General features: G+C 42.3%; 1 protein-coding gene across 2 annotated transcripts in view; it reads right to left on the minus strand.

The window, feature by feature from the left end:
* Nucleotides 1–26,002, minus strand: part of CRMP1 (collapsin response mediator protein 1) — a 50,920-nt gene that overhangs the window by 16,306 nt on the left and 8,612 nt on the right. For both annotated transcript variants that reach the window (XM_075091891.1, XM_075091890.1), the window contains exons 2-7: nt 17,804–17,892; nt 12,371–12,555; nt 10,701–10,865; nt 5,531–5,592; nt 3,798–3,878; nt 463–531 (exon numbers count right to left, since the gene is read on the minus strand). In XM_075091891.1, coding sequence (XP_074947992.1) covers nt 463–531; nt 3,798–3,878; nt 5,531–5,592; nt 10,701–10,865; nt 12,371–12,555; nt 17,804–17,892 — 651 coding nt within the window. The remainder of the gene's footprint in view (nt 1–462; nt 532–3,797; nt 3,879–5,530; nt 5,593–10,700; nt 10,866–12,370; nt 12,556–17,803; nt 17,893–26,002) is intronic.

Here is a 26,002-nt window from a genome sequence, read left to right on the forward strand (position 1 = left end):
TATGTGGGCGTATGCATATTCATGGTATATACATAGACATAAAAGGTTTTCAGCCAAACTGTTTTAACAAATGCAATTACTCCAAAGCCTAACCCACAAGCTGCACTGCTGATTTTTACCCTGATAAGCCCATTTTTTCATCAACATGAATTAAATCACAAGGGTCACATTCAAAAATACATGCATGACCATGCCTGGGGCAGCAGGAGCTGAGACTCCTGAGTGTACAAGGACTGAGGGAATGCACCTGCTGCAGCAGCAAAGGGCATTTCAGGCAAACAAACAGGCTGAAGGCGACCTGGACTTTTCAAGGCTTTGAATAATACTAGAAGAGGCTGAAGGAGAAGCAGACCGTTGCCTTTCCCCACGCACCCATCCATCTGCACATGCAGAACCCAAGCTCCAATACTACATGCTTAACAAAATATTTCCATGAATGACAAAATGAGTGAAGTCTCTTACCTCCTCAGGCCTGCTCAGGGCATGTCCCTCGGGTCCGGTGATTCCCATCTCCAGGATACGTTTTTGTTCCTGCAACATAAGAGATAAATGCTGACAGCCGCTCGAGGATGAGGCCCTTGCACCAGGCATCCTCTGGCAGATTAACAGCCATATTGTCTGACTGCCCCTTTTTTGTCTGCGTAAGTGCAGCTGTGTAAGCCTGCTGCAGGGGAAGGAGGACTGAAAACACCGGCTATACGCTGGTCCCATGCCACTCTGGTATCTGCTCCATGCAGCCGGCACAGATTTCAGAGGAAGATTTGTCACTGCAGTGCAATAGAGCACATTTGTGCCTCAAGCCCTTGGGGTGCACCATCCGAAGTCTCCTCTGCTCTCCAGGCATCAACCCAGGGAACAGGTTTCGAACAATATACTAAACAGTAATTATGGATATTTCCAGCCCACAATTCTTTCTTCACGTGCACAAGTTCCTCTCTGGCTGCAGTCCATGAAGCACTGTTACCTTCATTAAACTTCCAGCATCGCTGACACTTCATCAAATAAAGTCTTGCTTTTGGCGTCCACTTTTCTGTAACACTTTTTTCCTACAGAGTGAATCACTAAAATTTTGTTTTCACAAAAGCAAAACAGTGCCCTCCAGTTGTGAGGGGACTGTGTCCACAGCAAAAAGCCCATCTTAGGACCAATGGGGATTTGTCAGAAAAAATCTGTACCTATCAAGCTTCACAGCAGTGACATTATTTTTTTGAAATAGACAAAAAACTTCACCTATCTTTTAATTTAAGATCAAGCAGTGGTATTCGAATAAATTTTCCCTTTTGTAGAAAATGGTGGTCAGCCACTTCTGATCTGGGGTTGGTCCAGGTCTGCCAGCAGAGCAGAAGCGGGACCAGAGCTGTTGATGTACCTCCACCCCTGGCTTGCCCTGCTCACGAGTCTCTAATGAGCCAAGTTCCACAAATCTAATGACTTTGTGATACAGACTAATGTCCCCTAGAGACCAGGATGAAGTTACCGAATGTACTTTACTGTGTCATCTAATAAATATTTGATCCCAGGCCCCCGAGGGTGAAAAGCTCACGTATTACCAACATAGTCCAGCAAAACCTGAGCAAGTTAATATTCACATACACTTTTGCCTTTGCTGTAATCAATCAAGGCTGAAGAGGCATTAATAGGAATGTATCAATCTGACTCTGCAATTAAGATTATTTTGGTCAGAAAATCATAATGTTTCACAGGTATTCTTAAAAATAGCTGTTCTAAATCATTAATGCAACAGCTCTGAACAGTGCCAGTCAAAGACTTCAGATAATTAAAATACAACAAAAAAAAAAAAGTTGCAACTGTTCCATACAAAAAATAGCAAGATGGCAAAGAACGGAACACAAAGAAGGATGGTTTGCCTCTTGAAGGAAGTCATAAAATCAGATCATATGATAAAATTATCCACCATAAGAGGATTTGATAGTGCTAATAAGATAGAATATTTGTTTGATAAGATCAAATTCAGATTTTCACACAGGATAGTCCTGCAAAACCTCCCTGCAGGCAGGTTTCTTTTCACTATCCAAATAATCCTTCTGAATAAAAGCATAAGGAAAGACTAGTTTTATGAGACACAGCAATGGCGAAGGAATACGTTGATGTATAACATAATTTACATTTCTTTACTACTTCCTCTTTTCCTAATAATTTTTCTGTCCTATATGTTCATATTCCATGGCTGTATATTAAAGCTGATTAAAGAAAAATATAACTGAAACAGATTTCTATAAGAAATGCAATTCCACAAGGGCACCTTGATCTGAATAGGGAACATATCAAGTCATCATAGGTGCCATTTGATTTGTTTCATTTTGCCATTCCTACTGGAATACTGACTTACTATGTTACTTCTTAATTATTTTCATTCTACTGGATATTTTAGATTGTATTATAACTATAAATTATATATTTTGGTAGTTTTAAATCGTGCTAATCTTCATGGGGAATCAACTTTTTTTCCCTCTTGAGTCCAAATGAGGGTTTTCACGTGGTTTCAGTGGGGAACAGACACAACTGCAGTTTATGTGCCTGTTGAATCCTTGCTAGTAACTTTTGAGTCCAGTGGTTATTTTGGCCAAACTTGAAGGGAAAAGGGAGAGATGGCTCTCAAAGGTGGTATATTCCTACCAGGCAGATAAAGGACAGAATCCCACTAAAGGAAAAACAACAAAACATACCCATGTGGGCAACAGCCCTTACACATTGCCCCACCACTCAAACGTTCACTTGAGGTTCTCCCTTAACCACGAGACAAGGTGGCTTCTCTAGTCCAGATCTCAAAGACAACTTGTTTTGAGCTATTGCAGTTTCCCTGTCAGCTCTGCAGCCTAGTCCTTAGGAGATAAACCAGCAGCTAAAGAGCTCAGCAGATAAAATCAGTCAGCTCACTTGGAGCCTCACGGACCTCAGAGAGGCTCTACACACGTACATGGTATCAGACGACGGAGACATCTCTGCAACAGCCTTAAAAGATTAATCAGCCACAGATGTATGCAGTCATAACAATACCCGTCCAAACCCACCCATTCTGCTTTATGGAAAGACCAGCAGGAGGTTTACTATCGATTGCTGTCCTTGGGATACCTCTGTTGCACAGATCAGAGCTACGGCACGCTCCAGTGTGAGGACAGTACCTACACAGGGGACCTGACCTGCAAAGAGTGCACTGGGGATCCAAAACTTTTTAACGGAACAAACTGAATTTGAGCCCAGTTTCCTGGTTCTGACAGGCATCTTCAAAGAGCATGACTCACACTTTAATACACATTTTTAAAATGTTTAGATGATTAGCTATTTTCAAACTACAGAGATTTATAAAAATATTCTCAAAAATAAATAGGTCTGAGAGCTTTACCACACACTCTAGATGCACTATGCTGCTTATGTTGATAGCTGCATAAGAGACATTATTATAAAACTTCCCAGCTCCAATTTTTGTCCCCATAAACTCTGAGTAAGGCTTTAGGTTACTGTGCTTCACTTGTTTCTGATGGACTCAGAAAAGATCTTCTTGCTTCCTTCTGCCTCCCTCACCCACTCTTCATCTGCTGCCAAGGTAAGATGCTGTCTGGATCACTTCTCTACCTCACAGATGCTCTGCCAAAGCACACAGAAAGGCCTCCACCCTCTCATCCCAGGGGTTACACCAGTGGTGTGCAGGGCATCAGGCCCAGTTAAGGCACTTGGAAAGTAGTTCCTTTTTTCCTCCCATATTCTGACTGGAGGGTTTTACTTCTCTCTTGTGTCTATCTTCTCACAAAGTGAATAAAAAATGACAGTTCACTCACCTGAGCTATCAAGTCTCCATTTTCAGCGTGGACCAGGATAACAGCCCCAAGACTTTTTAGAAAGGTAAAGGCTTCATAAAGCTGCAGGTAGTACAAAGAAGGAAACACTGCTGAATAAGGAAAACACATTAACACTCAGACCTCTGTTCATCTCAGTTTTGCTCTTTCTATGCTGGTAATATTCTAGGCAAATAGCAAATTATCTCCCTTTTCCACTCTCCACTTTCTACACAGAGCCAGAGCTTCACTGCTAGGTGTTCAGTTACCCACCCCCTTACACACCAGCCAGCCCCAGGACGAACCTCTGCCCTTCTGCACCAAGACAGGGTCAACAGTCCCGAGCAGGGTTGTATCTCCCTTAGACATAGTGCCTCCTCCAGCCCCTTGTACCTCTTCCCGCCCTCCCACGCAGGTCTAAGTTAACTGAGTAGTCTCTCTTCCGTAGTTTTAGCAAATGTAAAATGGAATTATTCCCATGGAATGGGAATAATCAACGGACCACAGACACTTTTAGTACAGCCAAAACACCTCTCCTCTGAAGTGCAGGTATTCTGCACCATCTTCTTAGAGCAGAGAGTGTCAAGCTTTCACCAACATCTTTAATTCTGCAATTAAAAGTTGTAAGATTTTCTCTAGAGCATCCTTTTTTTATTGCTTTCCAACATTCAAAACCCATCCATACCGAAGGGAAACCATTGATCCTATTGTTTTACTGAGAATTTCTGAGCACAGATCTACTGATATTTTGGTTCCCTGTCCAAAAGGTATTCAGCTAATGTGTTCCCTGTTTAAACAGACTTCAGTAACATGGGAGCCCAGTTTTCAAACACAAATCAAATACTGAATACCCAGTTTCTTCAGTGCCCATTTTTGCACTGGGCAGTTCAGCTAGCATTGAATGGGTTGGAATACACAGCTTGCAACATGCATGTTTAAACAAGGTAACAGGCATTAGTCTGATACATTTTAGTGTATTTCTCTTGGCAATTCCAACAGGGAGTTGAACTTAACAGGCGCTGCCTCTCAGAGAATATTTATATATTATTATGTCTAAAATTCCAATTAAAACCACATGGACTGGAGGTGTAACAACACTTATTTAAGAGACCGAGAGCTATAGCTCTGGGAATAAGTAAGAAAGAAACATTTTTCTCAACTGAATAAGCAAACATTATTACTAACAGATGCCATTGTCCATTTACAATGACCTGATACTTATGAATGGGAAAGCTGAAGAGCCTGGAATCTGTAATGAGCTCTGGACAAACAAGCTCATTGTTATCTCCAGCCCTAGTGAGAAAAGACTGCCTCCCCCCAAAAGCAACTCCATTTAGCTGTTTGGAGAAACCGAGAAACTCTTGAAATCTCAAAACTGCCGCTGCCTTGAGCTCTTCGCCTTTTCTTCCCTCTCTGACCTAGAGTTCTTGAAAGGTAACAGCAAAATAAAGTGCATGGCAAAATCCTGAGCAGTGCTGAGTGGTTGCAATGTTGGGAGACTCCAGATAATCCTTGCAGCAGGTGAATGTCATAGACTTGAAGGAACACATGCAGGTGTTCAACACTGCTCAGCACTGACCCTCCAGAGGGAACAACTCCGCTGCACATTTCCCCCAGTCCCATTCGGGTGAGGGGGAATGTTTCTCTGGGATTCAACCTTAGCCCCTCCTCAAGTGCTGAGGGAGATCATAGGAGAGAGGACATAATACAGCAACGAAAAGCATTCAGAGCAATACCTGGCTGTCGGACATTTGGTAGAGATCTTTGTAGGCCATGTAGACTTGAAAAGAGTTCACACCTGTTCCAAGACAAAATTCAAAGGTGTTGCCATGTAAGTGGATTATTAAATTGTGTTTGAACAAAAACTTCAGGAAAAATAAGCCACACAATATGTTCTGGACTAGGCTTTTCACGAGTGATTGCCAGAAATAAAGCATGGCTCCACAGCTGCATTACAGCTGCTAGGACCAGAAGCCTGAATCCCCTCTTCTCTGGGGGAATTTGTTGGGCTCTGTGCATGGCCTGTGTTCAGTCCTGAAGCAACTCGGCCACCACCGCAAATGAGATTGCTTGTAGCCAAATCACAGACAAGTGATAGTGACTAAAGAAAGCATGTAAAGTTTGTAAAGTTTAAAAAAACTTGTATAATGTTCTGTGAATCACTGGTTTTCTTTTTAGCTTTCTTTAGCTAATCATGAAAACGTTTCAGCTTGACCTAAAACTGTGCTTTTTAATAGACAAACTTCTAGTTAAGTTTCCCCAAAGTGCTGAGAAGCTGTAGGACCTGTGTATCTAAATTTGCACACAAACTCGCTTTTTCTTGACCCTACTGCCCAAAGCACCCAGCTTAGCTGATAGCAGACAATGGGAAGGAGTGGAAGCAAAACCTGAAACCAGTTACAAGGGCAGCTCACCACACCTCTCCTTCCAGCTTCCAAAGATGGAAGGATTTATGTTGGCAGTCAGACAAAACCATGAAAGATGACAGCTCCAAATTTTAGAAATGAGTAAGAAATGCTGGTGTTGAGTGTCAGTGGCCAAGAACCAACTGTATTCAAACCACTAGAACTTTTGTTATTTATTTCAAAGATTCGACTATCGACTTCATATTCTAAGGGAATGGGAGTACCAAACATCTTCTGTTCATATCTTCTGTACATACAAATTTATATTAGTTGATACATTTGCCTTACGCTTTAGTCTACTGACAACATCCCTAGTTTGGTAAAAGGACTGATCTCAGAGTTTCCTAGCTTAAAAGAAAAGCAAATTCTAAGCTGTCTAAGCCTTCAATGCTGCATTTCAAAATAGCTGTCATGAAAACTGTGCTTCCTGGGGCAAGAGGAATAAGACAGAGATCTGTTCATGCTTTTCATGTTGGCTACACCAAATGAATAAGGCTCTCTGATGAAGACATAACTCCTTCATGAGTCTAGAAGGTGCAGATATATCCTCAGGCAGAGGGTATCGCTGTTCACACTCACACAGAGAATTTGTTTATTCACAATTACAAGATTAAAATACCACAGCATACATGCAGCATAAAACCTTAAAATGATCCCTGGCACTATGTCCTCCTGCTGAGGCCAGGCTGCTCAGGGAGAAATGCAAAGCGGGAGCCGGCCCCTCCTTGCTGACCTCATGCTGAGCTTATCTAGCCTGGACCATGGAGCCCCATCAGCCTGTGAGCCTGTCCTTTCTTCCTGTTTTCCTGTTTCTCAAGTTCCCAGAAAACACGCATGGCCTTTACTAACTGTAACCCCTCAGCCTATTCCTCAGTACACAGCTTCAATGTACTTAGTTAGTATGTCCCTGCTTTAAAACCTTTAAGCTTGACTATACCTTTCCTGGGGCCAGTGCTTACAGCCTCATGCCTGCAGCACCATCTCCCCTCTGACTGCTCACATCTTCCCAACTTGCCTTGGAGGAAAGCTCTGTTTCTTTTCACAAACCCACACGGTGTCTCAGATGTCAGCCGCACCTGGGAGCCCCCTTTCTGCATAGGTGACCACACACACACGAAGCAATGAGAGCCACATCAAGGCTGCAATCCATGCCAACTAGCCTCAGTGATGGTCAGAAGGGACTGAATCCTCTCGTACACATTTCTCTGTCCGCAAAGAGATAGGCTACTTTTTGCTCTCCTTTATCCATTGGGATCTGGCCAAAGGTGATTCACTGAATCACAATCCTGCAGGAGATAACACGGCTTTCTCTGGATACTGTGGTTGGAAGACATGCATTGAGCCAAGCAATATGTATTCTCTTCCTTTCTCTTTTATTGCCTTTGTAACTTAGGCCCTTTTCTAACTTTGGTAAAATGACTATAAGTTTTGCTCCCACTCACTTTAATGTTGTCCCTGAAGTCAATGAGAGTAGAAGGGATCCCGCCATGGGATCCTGAGCCTGTCCCTTACGGACAGCTCCCACAGTGCAGAAGCAGAGTTCTCCCACCTAAATGCACATCCATGCTCTCAGTTACCACAACAGACACACACAAGGTGGAAGGGCATCTCACAGGCTGCCTTTACAGCTAACAGGAGAGATGGTTTGAACCACCCTGCCTTGCAAAAACAGTACCTTTACAAGACACTGAGATAAAATAACAATTTACATATAGAGGTATCCAAGATTAGACTCTGCCTAATGCCTTGGTCTGGTGTCTCAATCTACTCATTGGAAATATGTGGCTTTTCAAAAGACCTGGTCCATGGCCTATTGACCTTAATGCTTAACACTTGTTACATACTACATTCTTGTTAATGTCCTGCTTGCTCTTGCACCAGGACTACTCAACAGGATCCTCTCCAAATGTCACAGAGTTGTACAAGTTTTTTTGAACAGTGACAAAGTGCAGTGGCTAAAGGAATGAGTGAGGTGTCTGTCAACATATTTCAGGCTGTTATTCCTTTGCATATGCTGGAGAAGTCCAGCCCCACTTTAGCCGCCAAAATGCTACGAGCCTGAGTCTTTATAATCAACATTTGGTTCTACAAAATTTGCAGGCCCTTCCAAAGCCTGTGTCTCCTTAAATTAGCTTGGTATTGATTTAAAACTGATTAATTATTCAATTATACCTCTTGACAGGGCACCTCAACAGCAGCTCTGTGAACTCCCCTGTTATTCATGCCAAAATTGTATTAGGCACATGAAGCACTGCAACGTGATTAACTGAGCCGTGTTACTTGGCTAACTCGCCCACCAGACAATCAGCTGAGAACAAATTCAATCCAGATTCCCAGCTGATGAAAACCAATGTCACTCCATTGACATCAGGTCTATTTGCACCAGCTGGCTCAAATGTTTCCAATTATCAGCAGAAACTATCCATTAATCTGAAAGCCCCTGCCACACTGAAATATTTCCTGTCGTGCTTGCGCTTTCGTACTCGCCCTTACCTTGCATCTCCTAACACATGATGAGAGTAATTCACATTGACTACCTGAGGCATACTGCAGCATCCGTGAGAACAAAGGTGAGCTCCTAATGCTATTGCCAACAAAGAGGCCACCAAGGGCCCTGTCACACATCCCAGTTCGGGAACTGACCAACAGATTCCTGCTTCCCTTGAAGAGTGAAAGGCACGTCAGGTTTACATTGAAAACTCACATTTCAACAGTTGGAGAAAACTATTAACCTAACTGTCTGCACCAGGCTTTTAATGTAAGCCCTCAGGCACGTTTGGGAGTGCTGAGCCATCTGTGATCTGGGAGCTCTGGAAAATAGTATCTAACCCTTGAAACAAGGCACAGTACACTTGTCTGAGAATACAGCCAGCTAATGTACAGCAGCGTATCCATGTTATCACTGATAGCAAGGAATTAGCACAAATTTGGCACCATCAGTGTTGACAGATGTCATCACCTTGTAAAAATCACCTATATTATAAAAAACTACGTAAGACCAGCTGCAGTTTCTCTAAATTATGTGTAATCTTGCTGATTGAACGGTTTTGTTGCCTCAAATCTGGTTATACAGCACATGTACTGCTAGCATGCTGCGATACAGGATAAATTCCCCTACGTGATCACACCTCCACAGTACCTCAGTGAACAACTGCTCACTCAAAAATAGCATTTTGCTTTGTTTTCCTACTTTGATGGTACATTTCTATATGAAGAGAATTTTTCAAATCTAAGTCATGACTAGCACCACACCCTACAAAGGATGCTGCAAACACATATTACTTAGACTTCCCAGCACAAGGGTCATTATGATTTACCCATGGTAACTAAGTACAGTTTCAGAAAATATTTCTTAATTAATATCCATGCATTTTCAAGGAAAGTATCAAGCGAAAAATATTTGAAAAAATACATTTCTGGACTGAACTTCCATGCTGTTAGGTAGAATTTTAAGGAACTAGATCAAAATTATTGTTTTCTGAAGGCTAGATTCAATTGTTCACACGTATCTTGTGCCACCAAGATGCTCTCCATATATGAAACCACACACTGAGCTGGCAAGTATGGAAAAGGATTCATGAGAGGTTTTATCTGTGCTATTCTGGAGTGGTAGCTGGAGTCCAGATAGGATAACCTACAGCATCTCACATGGTAGTAGACCTGTTAATTAAACTGAATCAAGCCCATACATGTCTTAAATAGATTCCTAAATAAGTGACCTGGTTTTTGTAAGTCCTGAAACAAAGCATCTTCTACTAACTGCAGGGAAAGCCACTGGAGACCAAGCACTTGAGAAAATGAGGACATATTTTCAATATTAAATATCTAACTTTAGCGTCTCTTTTTTCTAATAACTTGAAGCTATTTTAAAAATATAGGCATGTTTTATAAAAAAATCTAGTCCCGGCTAGTAAATTATCCTAAGCCATTCCTGATAAATGAGATGTAGCCTGGGATGATAGTTTCTCAGACACATGTGCCCTTCATATTTGGGCTTAATTTGAGGAAGCTAAATGGGCAGATTCCAGTCTAGTTAAAATCTGAACTGCTACATTTAAACATCTCCTTCTCTCCATTCCTGAAATAGAGGATCTAAGATGACTGGGCTGATTACCCTAAATGCTGATCTCTGAGTTTTATCTTAAAACAAAACCTAAGTATGCAAGGTCTGAGCCTATTTCCACATGTACAAGCAAGCATAAAGTGATACATTTGTGTCTGACAACGTACGCATTTTAATTTTCTGTGCCTATATTGGTGTAAACCTACTCCCTCCACTGGCCTTGCTGCCCATTAGCACTAATGCACAAAGTTTTATGTCCATTTTACACAGCAGCAAGTGAATACAAAAGTCCCAAGGTAGTGCAGAACCTTGGGCAGCATAACCAGCAGCTGTGCATTTCTGTTCCAGACGATGCTTTTGTTAAAATACTTCAAAATGTCGTCTCCATATGATATTTCAATAAAACAAAAAAAATACTGCTAATTTTCACTCACTAACCTTTGTCTTGCACCAGTATTTCCAGCTCTTCTCGAATCCCATCGTACCAGCCGGTAATGTCCACGTGGAGAGAGTAATCACAACAGGATTTGGTGTCAGCTGCCTCATGCCACTTCTCAAAGGAGGTCAGTAAACTTGATCCAGGTTCTGGAAGCACGTGGTCAACTGAAAAAGACATTCAGTGTCTGTTACCTGGCCTACGTTCTGCTCACACTTCCTCAGTGCCTGTGAGTAGCCTTCCAGCATTTTGGCCAAAACAGCAGATTTGGAGGCCGTTTGTGGGCAGACTGTAACTTGGGGATACTAGCCAGGTCCTGCTGTCTCAGGTAGACTTTGTGGACAGTCTATACTAAAGCTGAGTCTAGCAACCTGCTTGGTGCAGCATCAATAGACAGTGGGAGAGACAAGCATCTCACAGTTTAGGAAACATTTGTTTTTCCCTTTAGTGTTGTGTAAGAGACCACAAGTTCTGGACTTAAATGTATTTATTGCCTGATGTGTCCATTTCTGATTATCAACCAGTGCCTCGTAGTCACTGAATTGGCTGACTCTGCCTTACCAATATATCAGTGGAGATGTCCCAGAATTGGGAAAATAGCCAGAGGTCTGAACAGAGTTGATGTAGAGCACACTCAGCCACACTATATGGCAGATCGAGTGCACTGCAACTAAGCATCTTCACTGACTCAAGGCTTTCTGCATCTGATGATGCCACGATGTTTACTGCCATAAAATAAAGACCTGACTCCTTATGCATACATCCTTATCTTTGTAGGGCTGTGTCAAAAGTAAATAGGGAAACAAAGCAAGATTGGCTTATTGGTGGTATTTGCAAACATAATGCTGCACAGAAAGCCCCAACTGAAGAACATACACTAACAAAATTACTACCAAAAGCAATGAACAGCAGTGCATTTTGTGCTTAATGCCAGAGATCCTTTCAGCTAATACTTGCTGCTGAATGTAGGTAACAGATAACACTACCCAGCAAAAAAAGCCACACTCCAATTCAGTGGGAGTAAAACCCCACTGGGCAGCTCCTCTGCACAAGGAAGCTAAGATCATTTATGTCACCTGAACAACTGCCTCAAAAGTCTAACAAAAGGCAAAGCCACTGCTAGTAGGAAAGAGATAAATCTTGGTCTGCCATCTAGTAGACAGAAGAAGGGTTTTTAACAACTAGAAACAATTCTTCCTTCCACCAACAAAGATGTTCCTCCAGGACATCTCTGGTAAGGACTTCCTCAATTCCTGGTATGAAAACCAAGTTCATAAATAAGCATCTTGTTACTTCTAAAGCCCCTGAAATGTCACTAGGAGGGAAGAGCAGATCTTTGTTGTATTTTCTGTGCCATATACTTACAGCACTAATTACACTGTTTTTCAAAAATCCCAAGAGTAGGTGTATTATCCCTCAGTGCTTGTTCTGTATTTCAGAGGGAAATCCAAGAGACACTTCCCCATGTCGCCCTCTCTTTCTGAGGGTAGGTTTATTTTCAGGACAACCCTGGGTGCAATGATGAATGGATGTCCAACACAGTACCCCAGAATTTTGAAGATTCATTGCAGAAGATCTCAGAAAATCAGTATGGAGCCTCTTGTAGCTATCCCCACATGTGTTACACAAGCTTCTGCTTGGGGTGGGAAGAGTAAGTATTGCTAGTACTCACTGATCATGGTGGTGCCCCCTGCTAGTGCTGCTTTTGTGCCTTGATAGAAGTCATCAACAGCAGTCATTCCGTGGTAGGGCTTTTGTAGGTAAGTGTTGACATCTATTCCCCCAGGAATTACCATGCGCCCATTAGCCTCTATGGTCTTGACTCCTCCAGGAACAATCAGATTCTCTCCTATTTGCCTAGGCAGCAAGAAAGGCAATATTATTTTACCTAAACAAAGCAGCACAGGGGACAGAAGCTATTTGAGGCATGTAGGGGAGAGGAACCACGGGGCCATACAGAAGGAACTGGGACCCCAAAGGAAAGGTGAAGCTCAAACACCCCCTCTGGCCACTCTGCACAGCACTGGCAGAACAAAGCATCTGCCAGCCTGCCTAGCTGGGCCGTGTGCTCGGGCTGCTTTGCATTGCTCTAGTGGCCAATAAAGAAGCTGTAGCACACCAGCATTAAAAAAATGATTATTTTTTTATATGATTCCTATCTTTAAACAATTACAAATATGTACAGTTAATGCTCTCTTGGGGTCTCTGGTTCTGTATATTATGTTCTTAAATTAAAACAGAAAAACATAGATCAAATATGACAGCAAGCTGGAATTGTAAATATATGGCAGAAGCACAAGGCACATTAGAAAGGAGTTATAATTACTTTGTAACTCACAATGCAAAATTTATCCTTAAAAATAAATCTAAATATCCTAAGATACAGAAATACATATTTAAGAGACCCAAATACCATCAATCTACCACGTTACATATTCTTCATCCTCCTTTTAAAGGTAAAACTTAGTCAAACATTCTGCATAACTGTGTGGAGAAATGTTAATTGTTGCAGTCTTCTCCCTTCAGCTCTTCAAAACAAGATCTTTTTTATACTGTTAAAAACATTAATCTGTCCCTCATGCTGATATCAAACAAACTCTAGATACTTAAAAGCAAAATACTTTTCGTGTTCATGGACACAACTCTGAATAAATTAACCTTTAACTTTTGAAGCCACATTACATTTTTATTGTCTACATTGCATGGTGCCAAACAGGAAAAGGTATGGGTCTGTGTGGAAGCTGTGTCTCTGCGCTGTTACACTGTAATATATTTGGGCTTAGAGATAACTATAAGGTAGTCTAAGTTCACTTAGTTTATCTCGTATTACAGACACACAGACCTCGTCTTAATTTCCTTTTGTCTGAGATAAAATAATATTTATCCACAGCTAAACAAATACCCCAGACATCTGAGCTGCTGAATCTGTTTCTCCCATATTAAAATGCAGCTCCCACCTACAGAGAAAAACACAGCAACTGATTAACAGCCAATCGCAACAAGCTAGAACCGAAAATGAATATAACCATTAATTAAAACCAGTGAAAAAACCAGGGATAATTATTCACATTGGAATTTGGCCAAACCGCCAGAGTTAATAAATAGCCCCAAGAGGTCAAGAATTTGTTTCATATGCTATGCAAAAATGTCACCTCCAGCAGCTTGGCTCCCCCGGTGCTCCAGGTTTTGCCTGGAGGGAAGCACAGCCATTCGGTTAGCAAACTCCCTGCCAGCATCCTGAGCTGAGTCTCAGCCACTCAGCACCAAACAAAGCCAAAAGGACTTGCTCGTGAGAGCTGATAATATCACAGCTTGAAGTCACACAACTCCATGTCTGGCGTCTAATATTCATCAACGCATATAGCACTGGGAGCATGTCATAACCTGTGCCAGCTGCGAGGAGCGCTGACAAACATGGAATTGATATGTATGCAAAAGGCAGCAGCAGTCCGGCACATCCTATCGCACAAACAAGTTGTAAGAAGCTCTCTGCTGTTAAAATCTGACTGGCAAAAGCATACCATAAGGCACTCCAACCCACGAGCACATTGAAAGCTTGCATAAAGTTAGGTAGCACCATGGATAATAATGGTGTTGTACTGATTTTCATTAGTTGAATCCATTGCCCAGATTTTAATCAGGACAATCCTCAACCTTTCTACAGTGATTATGTGGCTAAAAGACTCAACTGGGAAAAAAAATCACTATGACCAACCTCCTTTAAATCTGTCTAAGGTGGAATTGCACTCCAAGAAGTACCACACCTTCTGAAAATAACAATATTAAAGAAAACCTACACAAAAATATAAAAGCAATTCATTTTCTTCTTCCACAGTCAGTGCCTACCAGTTCCCTATTCAGGAAAACACATTTCCTACCGAAGTGAAAGAGTGCTAAGTATGTACGGAAGATTTTTGGTGACTCATTGCTCATTATTTTCAGTGTACAGTTGAGCTAACAGCTTCTTTGGTAATGGCTGAAGCCATCCAGGCTGAAGTGACATGGGACCAAACGGCCTTTGCGGATGATGCTGCACTATTACCTGTCAGGAGCCTGCCTCATCTCTTGCCCTGGCAAGATTAAGGCTGGGAGAAGGCTGATCTTCACTGCCATTCAAGGTTATTTTTATCCTGACTGACTAGACCACAGAATAAAAGATAATGTGACGGGATTTCTGAATTGCTCACTTGTTAATGCTAATGTTAATAGGAATGGGGTTCAGCTACTTGTGGGTGAAAAAATAATATAGCACAAATAACTGTATTCTAGACACTGTACAAACGACTGAGCTGGTTTTCTAATACACCAGCAAGTAGAAAACTCAGAGTCACAGAAAGCTGATGCTGTCTACCATGTTCAGTTTAACAAGCTGGTAATCGTGTCGTACATGAGCTGATTAATGCACAACAGAAGAAGCAGGTTTCAACTCTTCATAAGCTTAACCTGAGAAAGCTGAAAACCTCCCCCAGAACTCAGCGGAGTTATTTCTGTCATTATGAAGCCCAGATCTCTCTTAGGCATCTGAAGCTCCACCTAACTTGGCTCATGGTCTGCCCAGCTCTGGAGACCCAGTCCCCAGCCACCCATCCTGCACGCTTGTTAGTCCCCTCCAGCCCGGATGGACCCAACCCTTCCCCCCTTGGCAGGGATGGAGCAGAGGACAGCACGCACCAGGCTGTGACCTGCCACTTGGCGTGGAGACCAGGGCTCATTTCCTCATGTGGAAATGAGAGACAGGATAGATGTAAGCAAAATATATTACTTAGTACCAATGGCAATTTAAATTACTTAATATCCAAATTACTATTTAGATACCAGAAAACTGCCTCTCAGCTGCCACCTGAGTGTGAAGGGCTTAAGTTTCAGCTAGGAAAAATCCACACCAGAGCTCCCTTGTACCTAGGGAGCCAGACTGAGCATTGGTAGGTAGGAAAAGCATCTGCCATCCACCAAACTACAGCTAACCTTCAAACACATTCAAGGTTATATCTGCATTCCTCTCTGCAGGACAATCTGCAGGAACATAAGCCTTAAAAGACCCTACTTCATTTCATTAGTCAGCAAGAGAAATCCAACCCTCTGTTTTCCAATCAGTTTCCACTGCAGAATAAGAAAATTAACCCAGATCTTTTATACCCCAGTAATACTCGACCACTATTGCCTATTCTGGGCTGAGTGGTTTGGTGGCTGCTCCATTCTGTGGAAAGATTTCTGTCTTATCAGCAGGATTTGTAGCGGGAGAGTTAGGGCATCAACTGAAATGTGGATGTCCGAGGTTCAAGGTCCTGCTCCAAAGGATCCTGAGCAACATTTAACAACTATGTTAAATATTTAGAAACAATGGGCAGTTCCAGCTGGAGAAACTAAGAGACCAATCTCAGGAAATATATTGCTTCCCTAGACTGCAGAATTTATCACCTGAACACAGTTAGGACCCAAGCCCATCTCACGGCAGGCTGCCCTCACAAATTAGCTGCTTTTCCAGAGCAGAACTTACTGAACAGTTTACAAAGAAAAACCTCAGGTCATCTAAATCCAGGAAACCACCCACAACGCAGGGTGTTGAACAGTAAACTTGCCTCCTTAGGCATCGATAAAGGCATTTTAAAACTTAAGATCTTGTCTAAGTAATCCTAGCTATCTATCTCGGGCAGCTGCGATACTTTCTGGAAGTATGGACCCATGCATGAATTTCAGATGGAGTCTATGCACTTAGCAAGGGCTGCTAAACTGCAGGGCAGCTGAAAGCTTGGCATTGCTAACCTGCCTACCAAGTACCATTGCATTTCACAAATCAAGGCCAAAAATCCACAGGAGGTTCAGACTCACAGCATCTCATGCAGTTAGTTGTTTTATCCGTTCTGATGCTTACAAGTGATATGAGGAACAAACTGGGAACAGAACAAACAGAAGCAGAGAAAAACTCTCAACTAAAATGCCTATCAGAGAGGGCGCAACTTGGTTGATTGTTGCTATTAAAAAAATATACATGTTCATAATCTTGTGCCTTCTCCACTTAAAATTATATACTCCCTTTGCCACTTCTGCAATACAAGTAACACTGCAACTGGAAAGCAGAGCACAGTATTAAAAAGAAAACCACATAGTCTGTGGATACAGGCATTCAGCATTTTCTTCTGTTATAATAACCGGAATTGTGAATAATATAAGTAGCCACAGATATGTAAAGAATCTGACTTCTAATCTTAAGGAGCTCAGAAAACAAGTAGGTAATGAATTATTTACCAGATAATTATGTTTGTGTGCATTAAATTGTAGTCTCTGAAGACCAAACTTGTTAAGTCACTAGTGAAAATGTTTAGCAGTCAAGAAAAAGGTTTTGATCCTTGTGTACATCAGAGTGCTTGTACATGCTACATAACTTTGCAAAACCAGAGACTCCCATCTCCACTAAGCCAGGGTAGGACCGGTAGAGCTACATGAATAGACATCTCTGTTACCATTTCCCAAGCTATCAGTAACATGTATTTTATCTTTTTTCAGCTAAGGAATATCCAGTTCCTGTATTTTATATACTAATAGATCAGTAGGATTTTCTGTCTAATTTAAGATTATATACCTTTGCTAAACAAGAAAAGGGACGTACAAGCAATGCATAATGATGTTGTTCAAACAGAACATGCTATCTTCAGCATTAGCCAACAGGGGAACTGAGAAGGAGCAGGTCCCTGATAGCACTGAGTAACACAGGGCGCATTTCTGTGCCATACAAACCTCTAGAGCATGGCTGCATTGCCATGATTAGGTGTGTGCAAAAAAGCTGTAATGAGCCTTCTGTCATATATGGACTCAAAAATATCCACTGTCCTTAGCATTACTTCTTGAGAGAGCCTACTTGCCTTAACTATTTTGGAAGAAACTAGGATTGAACTGTTTGAAAAGCAAATACCTTCAACTTACAGTAAATAAATTTTTTACTTATCTAATCTTAATAAAGATAAAATGACAGAATTTCATAATTAAACACTCCTTTACTATGGCCCCATATCTAGAGGTAACCAAGACGCTGGCTGCAGGTCAGGACCATCACAGTAGTCTATACTAACAGGCATGCAAAAAAAGTTCAATATTTAAAAAAACCAACTTTATAAGTCCATCTTCAAGGTATATGTCTGCATAGAAGGAGTGGTCATCATTGATAATTCTTCCACCTTTAATGAGTAGTCGGTCACTCTAGGGGAAAAAACAAAAGGAAGAAATGTGGGTTTGTTGAAAAAACTAAACATAAGAATGTAGTGATGATATCGAATAGGCTTATATTATATAGAAAGCCATTAACATCAAAGCACTTACCCTATATAAAGGTCTATGCCATAGTTTCAGGTGGGTACACAGACAGTGGAGAGGAAAACCACAGTTTCACTGAGCGTCTATTTTTGACTTTTAGAACATGAGGCCTCATGGCCATCACAGTCTTTTTTCCTCAAAGCAGAACTCACTGCATGTGGAAATGCTTGAAATCCCACTACACCCCCTTTTAAGCACCACCTTATTGTACAAAGGCCAAAATGGGAAGAGAAGGCCCCAGAATAAACTGCCAAACACTGGAATGGCCAAGCTGAGCTCACCTAGGACTCTTGGCACCCCTAGAAGAGCAACAGATCTTGAAATGGGACAGGACACGGTCAGGAGAGGCTGCTGTCCTCTGGAACGCAGAAATTCCTGCCCAGGGAAGCTGCTTCACGCAACGCCAGCTCCTCAGGGTCAACTTGGCTGCTCCACCGTGGTGGCCAAGGGACATGGCCCACAGCTTGGGCCTCCTGTGCTGTGTTACAGACTGACACAGAAAATCTAGTTTCTAATGGGCATGAAGCCTGAATTATTGTCTAAATTGTGATTCCTGCAGATCAAAGGCTGCTGATTAGTTGGGGGCACTCTGTAATGAGGGTCCCCACATCATACCTCACTCACTCCATGAATGAGGATGGGAGTGCAGCCTCCAAAGTTCAGTTTACCTGAAATATCATACGAACACCAGAGTGAGCTACTACCTCCTGGTATTTTCTGAAGTGCCAGAAAGCAAACACTTTTTTCCTGTGAAGAACTGTTCAAATATCAAGTCTGCTGGGGCACTGTTCACAGCAATCATTTTTCCATTTTTCTCTGTTCAAATGGTTACACTCGGTTCTCAAAAACTACATTTTACGGAAAGCAAATTTTACCACCGCATATTCCTGAGAACCAATATTTGAACTCCCTCACCGAAGAAGTTGTACTGGAATCACCAGCACTCTATATCACCTACCCAGAGACAGGGCAAGTCTGTAACTTCAGTGCATAACACTTTTGGAAAGACTTTTGCCAAGTGACTGTGAATGCTGGAAAACTAAAGCGGTCAGAACCGTCTTCTCCCATTCTTATATAAAAAAGCGCCACTTATTGTAAATTATTTCCTTGGCTTGCTAAACAATAACCCAAAATCTCCATTTTGTCCATGTTTTATACTCCTCACTCCAGACTCAATTCTTGGTTTAATTACAGAATGACTCACGCATATAAACCATGCATGTCCCAAGTTCCCAGTTTAGAGAACAATTAAACAAGTTAATATGTTTCCTCATCTATAAAACCAGGACAATGATACAGATCTCCAAAAAATTCATTGATTAAGAACTGCCAAGTCAAATTTAGGGGTATTACAACAACTTTTCTTCAATGTAACTTGTCAGTTATGTGTAGCATATTTATTTTTCAGCTCGTATTTGAATATTTTACAGGGTCAGATCCTCTGCCACCTTCTGTATCATTCTAGAAAAGCAAAAAGGGAGAAACAGACATGTTAAGGGGAGAAAGAAGGGGGAGAAAGCCATTTAAACAACGTGTATGACAAAAGAGCATGTGCACAGAAAGTTTGAGGGTTTTCTCCCTGTGCTGCAGCGGTGAGATGACCTTGGGAGGGAACCAAGACGCAGAACTGCAATGAAATATGTTCCCAGGACCTGCCTCAGATGTCAGTACCCTCTTGCTAAAGGATGGAGACAAATGCAAGTCCTCAGTCTGGAACTTGCCAGAGCAGGCTCCCTGTTTTCTTCCCAGCCTCTCTACTGTCACTTGCAATTGCAGGACTTGTGAATCAGCAACCTGAATGCTAATAAGTTATTTTGCTACATGCTGGCAGTTGCATCTTCTCACCATGATGATTTACTACACCACCTCCTGATCTGCGGACACCACCATCTTACGAGCTCTTCTTAAGCTCATTCAATCAGCTTCCTAAACATTAATACTGTCCAATTACAAGAGGCAAGAGCTTATTGATATGGGCAGGGAATACTACCAGAGCACTGCATCTGTCACTGCTAGTGAGTCAAAAATCTACACACTCATCAAGATGTTCTACATTTTATTTCTTTTAAAACAGGAGAATATGCATAATAAACAGAAATAAATTTAACAGGCTGGGAAAATAAGACAGACTAAAATAAAGCATAAGAACATCCCCAGAAAAATAATTGTAGATGTAAGGAATTCATATGTTTGTATATATAAATATACATAAGTGGAAAAAGTAGGTATTAGAATAATCTGAAACTAAAAAGGATACAACTGCAGTTTCAAGAAAGCACTCAGTTATGTGAGTCGTCCATTCAATTAAGCCTCACAGTTTATAAAGAATTACTGAATGTTTAGCTACAAAGTTTCACTCTTCAGAATTTTGGAGGGTCTACGAAATTCTGGTGAAGAAAGAACACTGCATTTTTTTATGACTTTCAGTATTTTAATTCTTGTCACCTTCCCACTCAGAAGAAAATACAAACTGTTCAAAACCGTTGCAAAAGGGAGCAGGTCCTGCACCTGAGCTGGCCTGTGGCTAAGGTTGCCTGCAGCCAGGAATAGGAAGCCACGGGAGATGAGGCTGCCAAAACCCCACAAATCTTGGTGCTCCCCAGGTCATGTGCCAAGCCACCAGGAGAGGTGCTGTGGAGCGTTGCCCAGCTTTCATCAGGACCCGATAGATGTGGAAACACCTCTGATACACATTTCCATCCCACCAAGTCAGCAAATTCAGAAGAAAAAGGGTTCTACTGAAACTTTTCCCAACCAGCTTGAGCTGTCGGCATGTCTGTGGGACACGTTACAGATCACTGCAAGCCAGGAGCACAAGCGAAGCAGGGTACCTTTACACAGATGGTGCTGATGGGCACAAACAACTCAGGTGGGGTTTCAGTGCCGCACAGACACCCTAGCAGCATGCTGTGCCCAAGCAAACAGGCGCCGCCTCCTACAGCCTGCTCTGGACCAGGGGTGGCTTGTCCTTAGCCAGAGCAGTGGTACCAAATGCCTGTGTGCACTTCCCCAGTCAGATGCATTTCCATAAACACACTGGAAAAATTACACAACCATAACTGACTAGCAGGGAGGCATGGGTTAATGTTGACAAGCAATTTGCTATATTCTTCATGAAATAAACTTTCATACAAGCCCTTGGTCAGCATGCGAGCATTCGTTCCCCGCCATAGCCTACGCATGGGCTTCAGGGACAGGCACAGCCCTGGCCTGAAGGCAAAGGGACGCTGCTACCCTGCACTGCTGCCAAGACCACCACCGCCTGGGTGCTCCAGCACTGGTTTAGGTCACTGGTACTTGCAGTGGTGAAATCCTGGACAGAAATCTGGGCACACACAGGGTCTGTGAAGTAGGTCAGCCCCCTCACGCACTCAGCCTGCCTGTGCGTGGTCAGGGACCATTTATTATTTAGCACGGGCTTGATGTTAGGCAGGCTGCTTGCAGATTTCTTACAAAGTGCCAAATGTCCAGAAAAACTAGGGACCAAAGTCTTTTTCTACCTGGACAATGTTCCAGGCTGGAGGACAGCCACACTCTGTAGCACCCTGGGGAAAGCAGAGGTGGGTGGGAGGGAGGAGTGACCTGAAGCTTATGAATTAATCATGCAGCATTGGCCCAGATTTCCCCTTCCCAGCTGTGAACCCCTCCACACTATCATTGCCTGGGTCTCAGAGGTACCCTCAGCCAACATTTGGATGACCTTCAGGGGAACAACAATGCGGCTATTGCTCAGCTCAGGAGGCAACAATAGTGTAAGCCTTTATAGGGTGGCTGCCACCTTTCTATTCAGCTAGCTATTCAGTCACTGGTGCCCTGCTTGCTGAGCCCCAAGGGCTCCATACCAAATTTTCAGTGCATTGGGTGGCACAAGAAGCTGCCAGCCCAGCTCTTACAGGTGCAAGCCAAGGGAAGCTGCCTGGACCCTCTCCTCTCTCCAGCTTGCCAAGGAGAGACAGCAGAACATGGCAAAACAGAGAGCGGGTATTATATTGAACATATAAACTGAGCAATTCATTAGCTGCCAAGATTCGAAGGGAAAAAAAACCCTCTCACTGACATGGGAGGTGCGGAAAGCACCACTGTAGATCTATGCCATTGGTCAGCATTCACTGTGGGGTGTGGGTGTTTGTCCTCCACGCGTTGCTGCTGCAGTGATGCAACCACATCGATGCAAAGTTGTTTGCTTCCAGGTTTTGTGCCCGGCTATGACACAGCATCAGCACAGTAACGATGCTTATCTTCTGTCTCCCTGCAGCTCCATTTTGCAAGCGCTTCAGCACCTCGCATCTCTGCTGGCGGCTGAGTATGATACATCCATTCCTGTTATTCACAGCTCTTCACCTTCAAACCTTGTGCACTGCTTTCCTGGTGATTTTTTGCTAATCGCAGTCTAGCTTCTCCTGCTTAATCTGGCAGCAAAGCCACAGAGCTTAGTCTGTGACACGACAGCAATTTTCATGGCAGCAGAAGATGTCACAAACTCAGCATCGTTTGCTGCAGGAGGAGGGGCCAGCTGCTCAGACACCAGGCGGTGGCTTTCTCTCCCTTACAACTATTGTTTGCATTACAGTAAGAGCAACACAAAACACTTGTAACCTGGTGACGGGCACAATTTGTACAAATTGCCTGTTTTACTGGGTTTTTTAAATCAGCTTAGCTCAGCTCTTGTGAAGCATGTCCATATTTTCATACGCTCCCAATGGCACAAGGCCAGCAGAGACAAGCAGCGTCCGCATCAACCTGCTGGATGGTGAGCCTGAGCCCTGCTGCGGTCCCGAAATCTGCAGTGGGCTCTGCGCAACTACTACTGAATTCAAATTCCTTTGGTCAGTAAATCACTCAACTCTGGGTTATTTGTAAATATGATCCAAATGTTAGATTCCAATATTAGAGCAGGAACAATTGCAAATAAATATAAAATTTGCCTTTTTTCATTCATCAGCTCCACTCAGAGCTAGAGGTATTTAAAAATGTTACACACCCACAAAATTCAAAGACATTTTTTACACATGCAATTCCCAATCTGCTTCTGGAACTACTAAAAAACACAGTAAAAGGAGAACTACAACTGCCATCTCCTGACATAAGATTTGCTAAATAAATATTATTTCAAACTGGTGCAGCATGTCAAAATAAAATGCAACACAAGTTATAGCAAACCACACACTTCAGTATCAGTACCCATGGTACTGCACCTGCAGGCACCTTTCAGAGAAAACCACACCTCTATCATACAAGATGGAGCTTAAAAAAAAAAGAATCTGTCATTATCTATTCTAGCCATATGAAAAGATTCAAAGAGATTTGATTCAAGAACGGTGTTTTCATCAAATAGCAGCATCTGTCCAGACTGTAATTCTGATACATGCTATTACATTTTTCCTTTTCTTCCATGAAAGGAATGTCTATCTATTACATCTCCAGCTCTAAATCAAGTAAATTATGTCTTTTTGATTATTTACAGTTTGCTTTATAATTTAGCTACAATGAACTTTGTATAACATACCCAGCATATGGGTGTAAGTGCTGCTTCATTCTTGGATTTGGACTTTTACAATTCCTGCATTGCAGCTGTTGCCAAATGAAAAAGTCTTTGCAACACTCTTAGCCCCAGATTTTCCAGGCCTAAAGGAGGAGGAAACACTCGGCAGTGATTTCATCCTTTGCATAATTCTAAGGACTTACTAGAATATACCATTGTCCTCACATATCCAGAGCAACAATGGCTGTATTCTCTAAAATCCAGATTTGCCAATGGCTCTGAAGACGACTAAGGATTTTAGGCTAAACAGCCATTTAAAAACAGTTTAAATTCCAAATCCACCTGTATTTCCAGATGTCTGCCTATAAATGTGTGTGGTTTAAAAGGTATCAGATTAAAGGCAATAGACATAAGAAGGCATTAGGCCACGTTATCACTTGCAGCCAAGGCATTCATCTTTACTTTTTTAGCATTTGAGAATCCTTTGTTGCTAAGGCTTTAAAAAAGCCATTGAGAGTTAGAAAAGACACAGAATCCCCAATTTAGAGGGAAGGTTCAAAAGCCACAGGCTGAAGTTTGTGTTCTCCTTGGTTATCCAAATCTCCACAGGATGAAATTTGGGAGGGAAGTTTCTCAAAGGCAAAAGTCTCACGGGGAGTCGATGGAGGCAAAATACGCAGAGCTCCTCTGTGCCTCTGTGAATTCCTCCTTGCGGAGTTATTATACATGAGATTTAAAAGATATTTCCTTTGTAGATATATTTGGTTGTCTGTTGTCAGAGCTGGTCAGGTTCAGACTCAGCTGTGATACAATACAGTTAAATTACCTTGATTTAGCAAAGTACTTACAAATAAGGAACATTTTTTAATTTAATGGCAAAAGAAGAAAGACATCCTTCCCAAGAGGACTGCTTGCTTAAAATCCTTTCATCAGGATCAAAGAGCTGTAAATGGGATTTCATGAAGTCCTGTCTGCTTATAGAAGATCTGCTTTTAATCAGCACTATCCTTCCTTTTGAATTACATGTCTAGGTTACCCTCCATAGGAAGTAATTTTTAGCTAGGGTGATCCCTGAATCAACTCAGGGAATTGCTCGTAAAACATTGTATCCTTGAGGCATCATTTCCGATAGGCCAGTGGAGAATCCTGCTTTTAAGGTCCTTTTCTTACAACTGCACCCCAGTATATGGCAATTCATTTAGGAAGGATTATGTTGATTGTAGTTATGATGTACCTTGGTCTGTAGCCAATATATTCGTTCATCTTTATTCATTTAAAAGATCTGATGTTCTTTTGTTTCCCCTTTGGAGACCTGACTTTCTATTCAGCCAGCAATTTCACTCCTTAATCACAGAGTCTAAAGTGGCTACTCCTACAGCTACTAATTCCATGGGGATTTCTTCACTGTAAATGTCATCTTTGCTTTGCTTTTAGAAGGGAAGGACAACACACATCTTCTTGATGACAGTATTCATTGGCATCAGCAGGGGTTTCACCTAAGTATGGGCCGGAGGGTTGAACCCTCCATTTTGCGTAGTTATAGGCATCTCTTGGGTTACACACAGGTTACGACAATTAGAGCTGATCTCAAAATCTCAGCAAGGCATTCATATGGACGGTTAAACTTGGAAAAAGAATAACAGCAATTCACAGCACGGCTGGCTGCAGTGTGCAACTGAACTGAAGATGAGTTTTATCTAAGTTCCAGTCAGAAACCTGCATCAGGTTACTGAGACACATCAGCCTTGGCACCAGTCATGGTCGAAATCCAGCTAAGACCATAAGGAACCCCTTCTCTGGCAGGCGAGGTGGATGCAAGGGAAACACAACAGCAGAAAATATCCTTGAATATGTTAGCAATGGTAATTCATGATCGACTAAATGTGGTGGATGCAGGCGCATACTGCTTGCACTTAGACACTTTTTGCCCCACACACCTACTTTTCCTGCAAGTCACAGAAAGCTGCACCACTTGCTGCTCCACTCCCATGGTATCAGCACCAGTCCACGAACAACCCTTCCACAGTTTTTTAGCTCTGAGCATACTCCTTTAGCCAGCCACACGCAAGGTGTGCAAGGGTGATCCGCTTTACTTAGAGAGATTTTACGTATTTTATTGAAATCAGTGGGGACATTTATTATTCACTGGGAACGTAAGCAGGAGCTGAGGCCTTAAACCTCATCAGGACATACACTACAGATCGAAACTTCATCTTGTGACAAGTGCATCAAGTGACAAGCAAAAGTAATCCCGAAGTATCTCTGTCTCAAGGGACAAGGCCACCATCTTCATGTGTTGCAAGATTAGAAACCTGCAAATTATTTTGCTGCTTATCTCTGTTCCATCTCTCTCATACCTACAAAAAAGAAATTTATCCCAGCTAACTCCCAGTGTCTGCTTCAAAGCTTCACAAGCCAGTGGGCTCTCCTGACTCCGCTCCTGGAAAGGAAAATGAAGCTTTTCCCTTTTACCACACGTATAAATCTGCTTATGAAAGAAATGGCAGCATAGCA

This window comes from Phalacrocorax aristotelis, chromosome 4 (genome assembly GCF_949628215.1).
Source record: "Phalacrocorax aristotelis chromosome 4, bGulAri2.1, whole genome shotgun sequence".
NCBI lineage: Eukaryota > Metazoa > Chordata > Aves > Suliformes > Phalacrocoracidae > Phalacrocorax > Phalacrocorax aristotelis.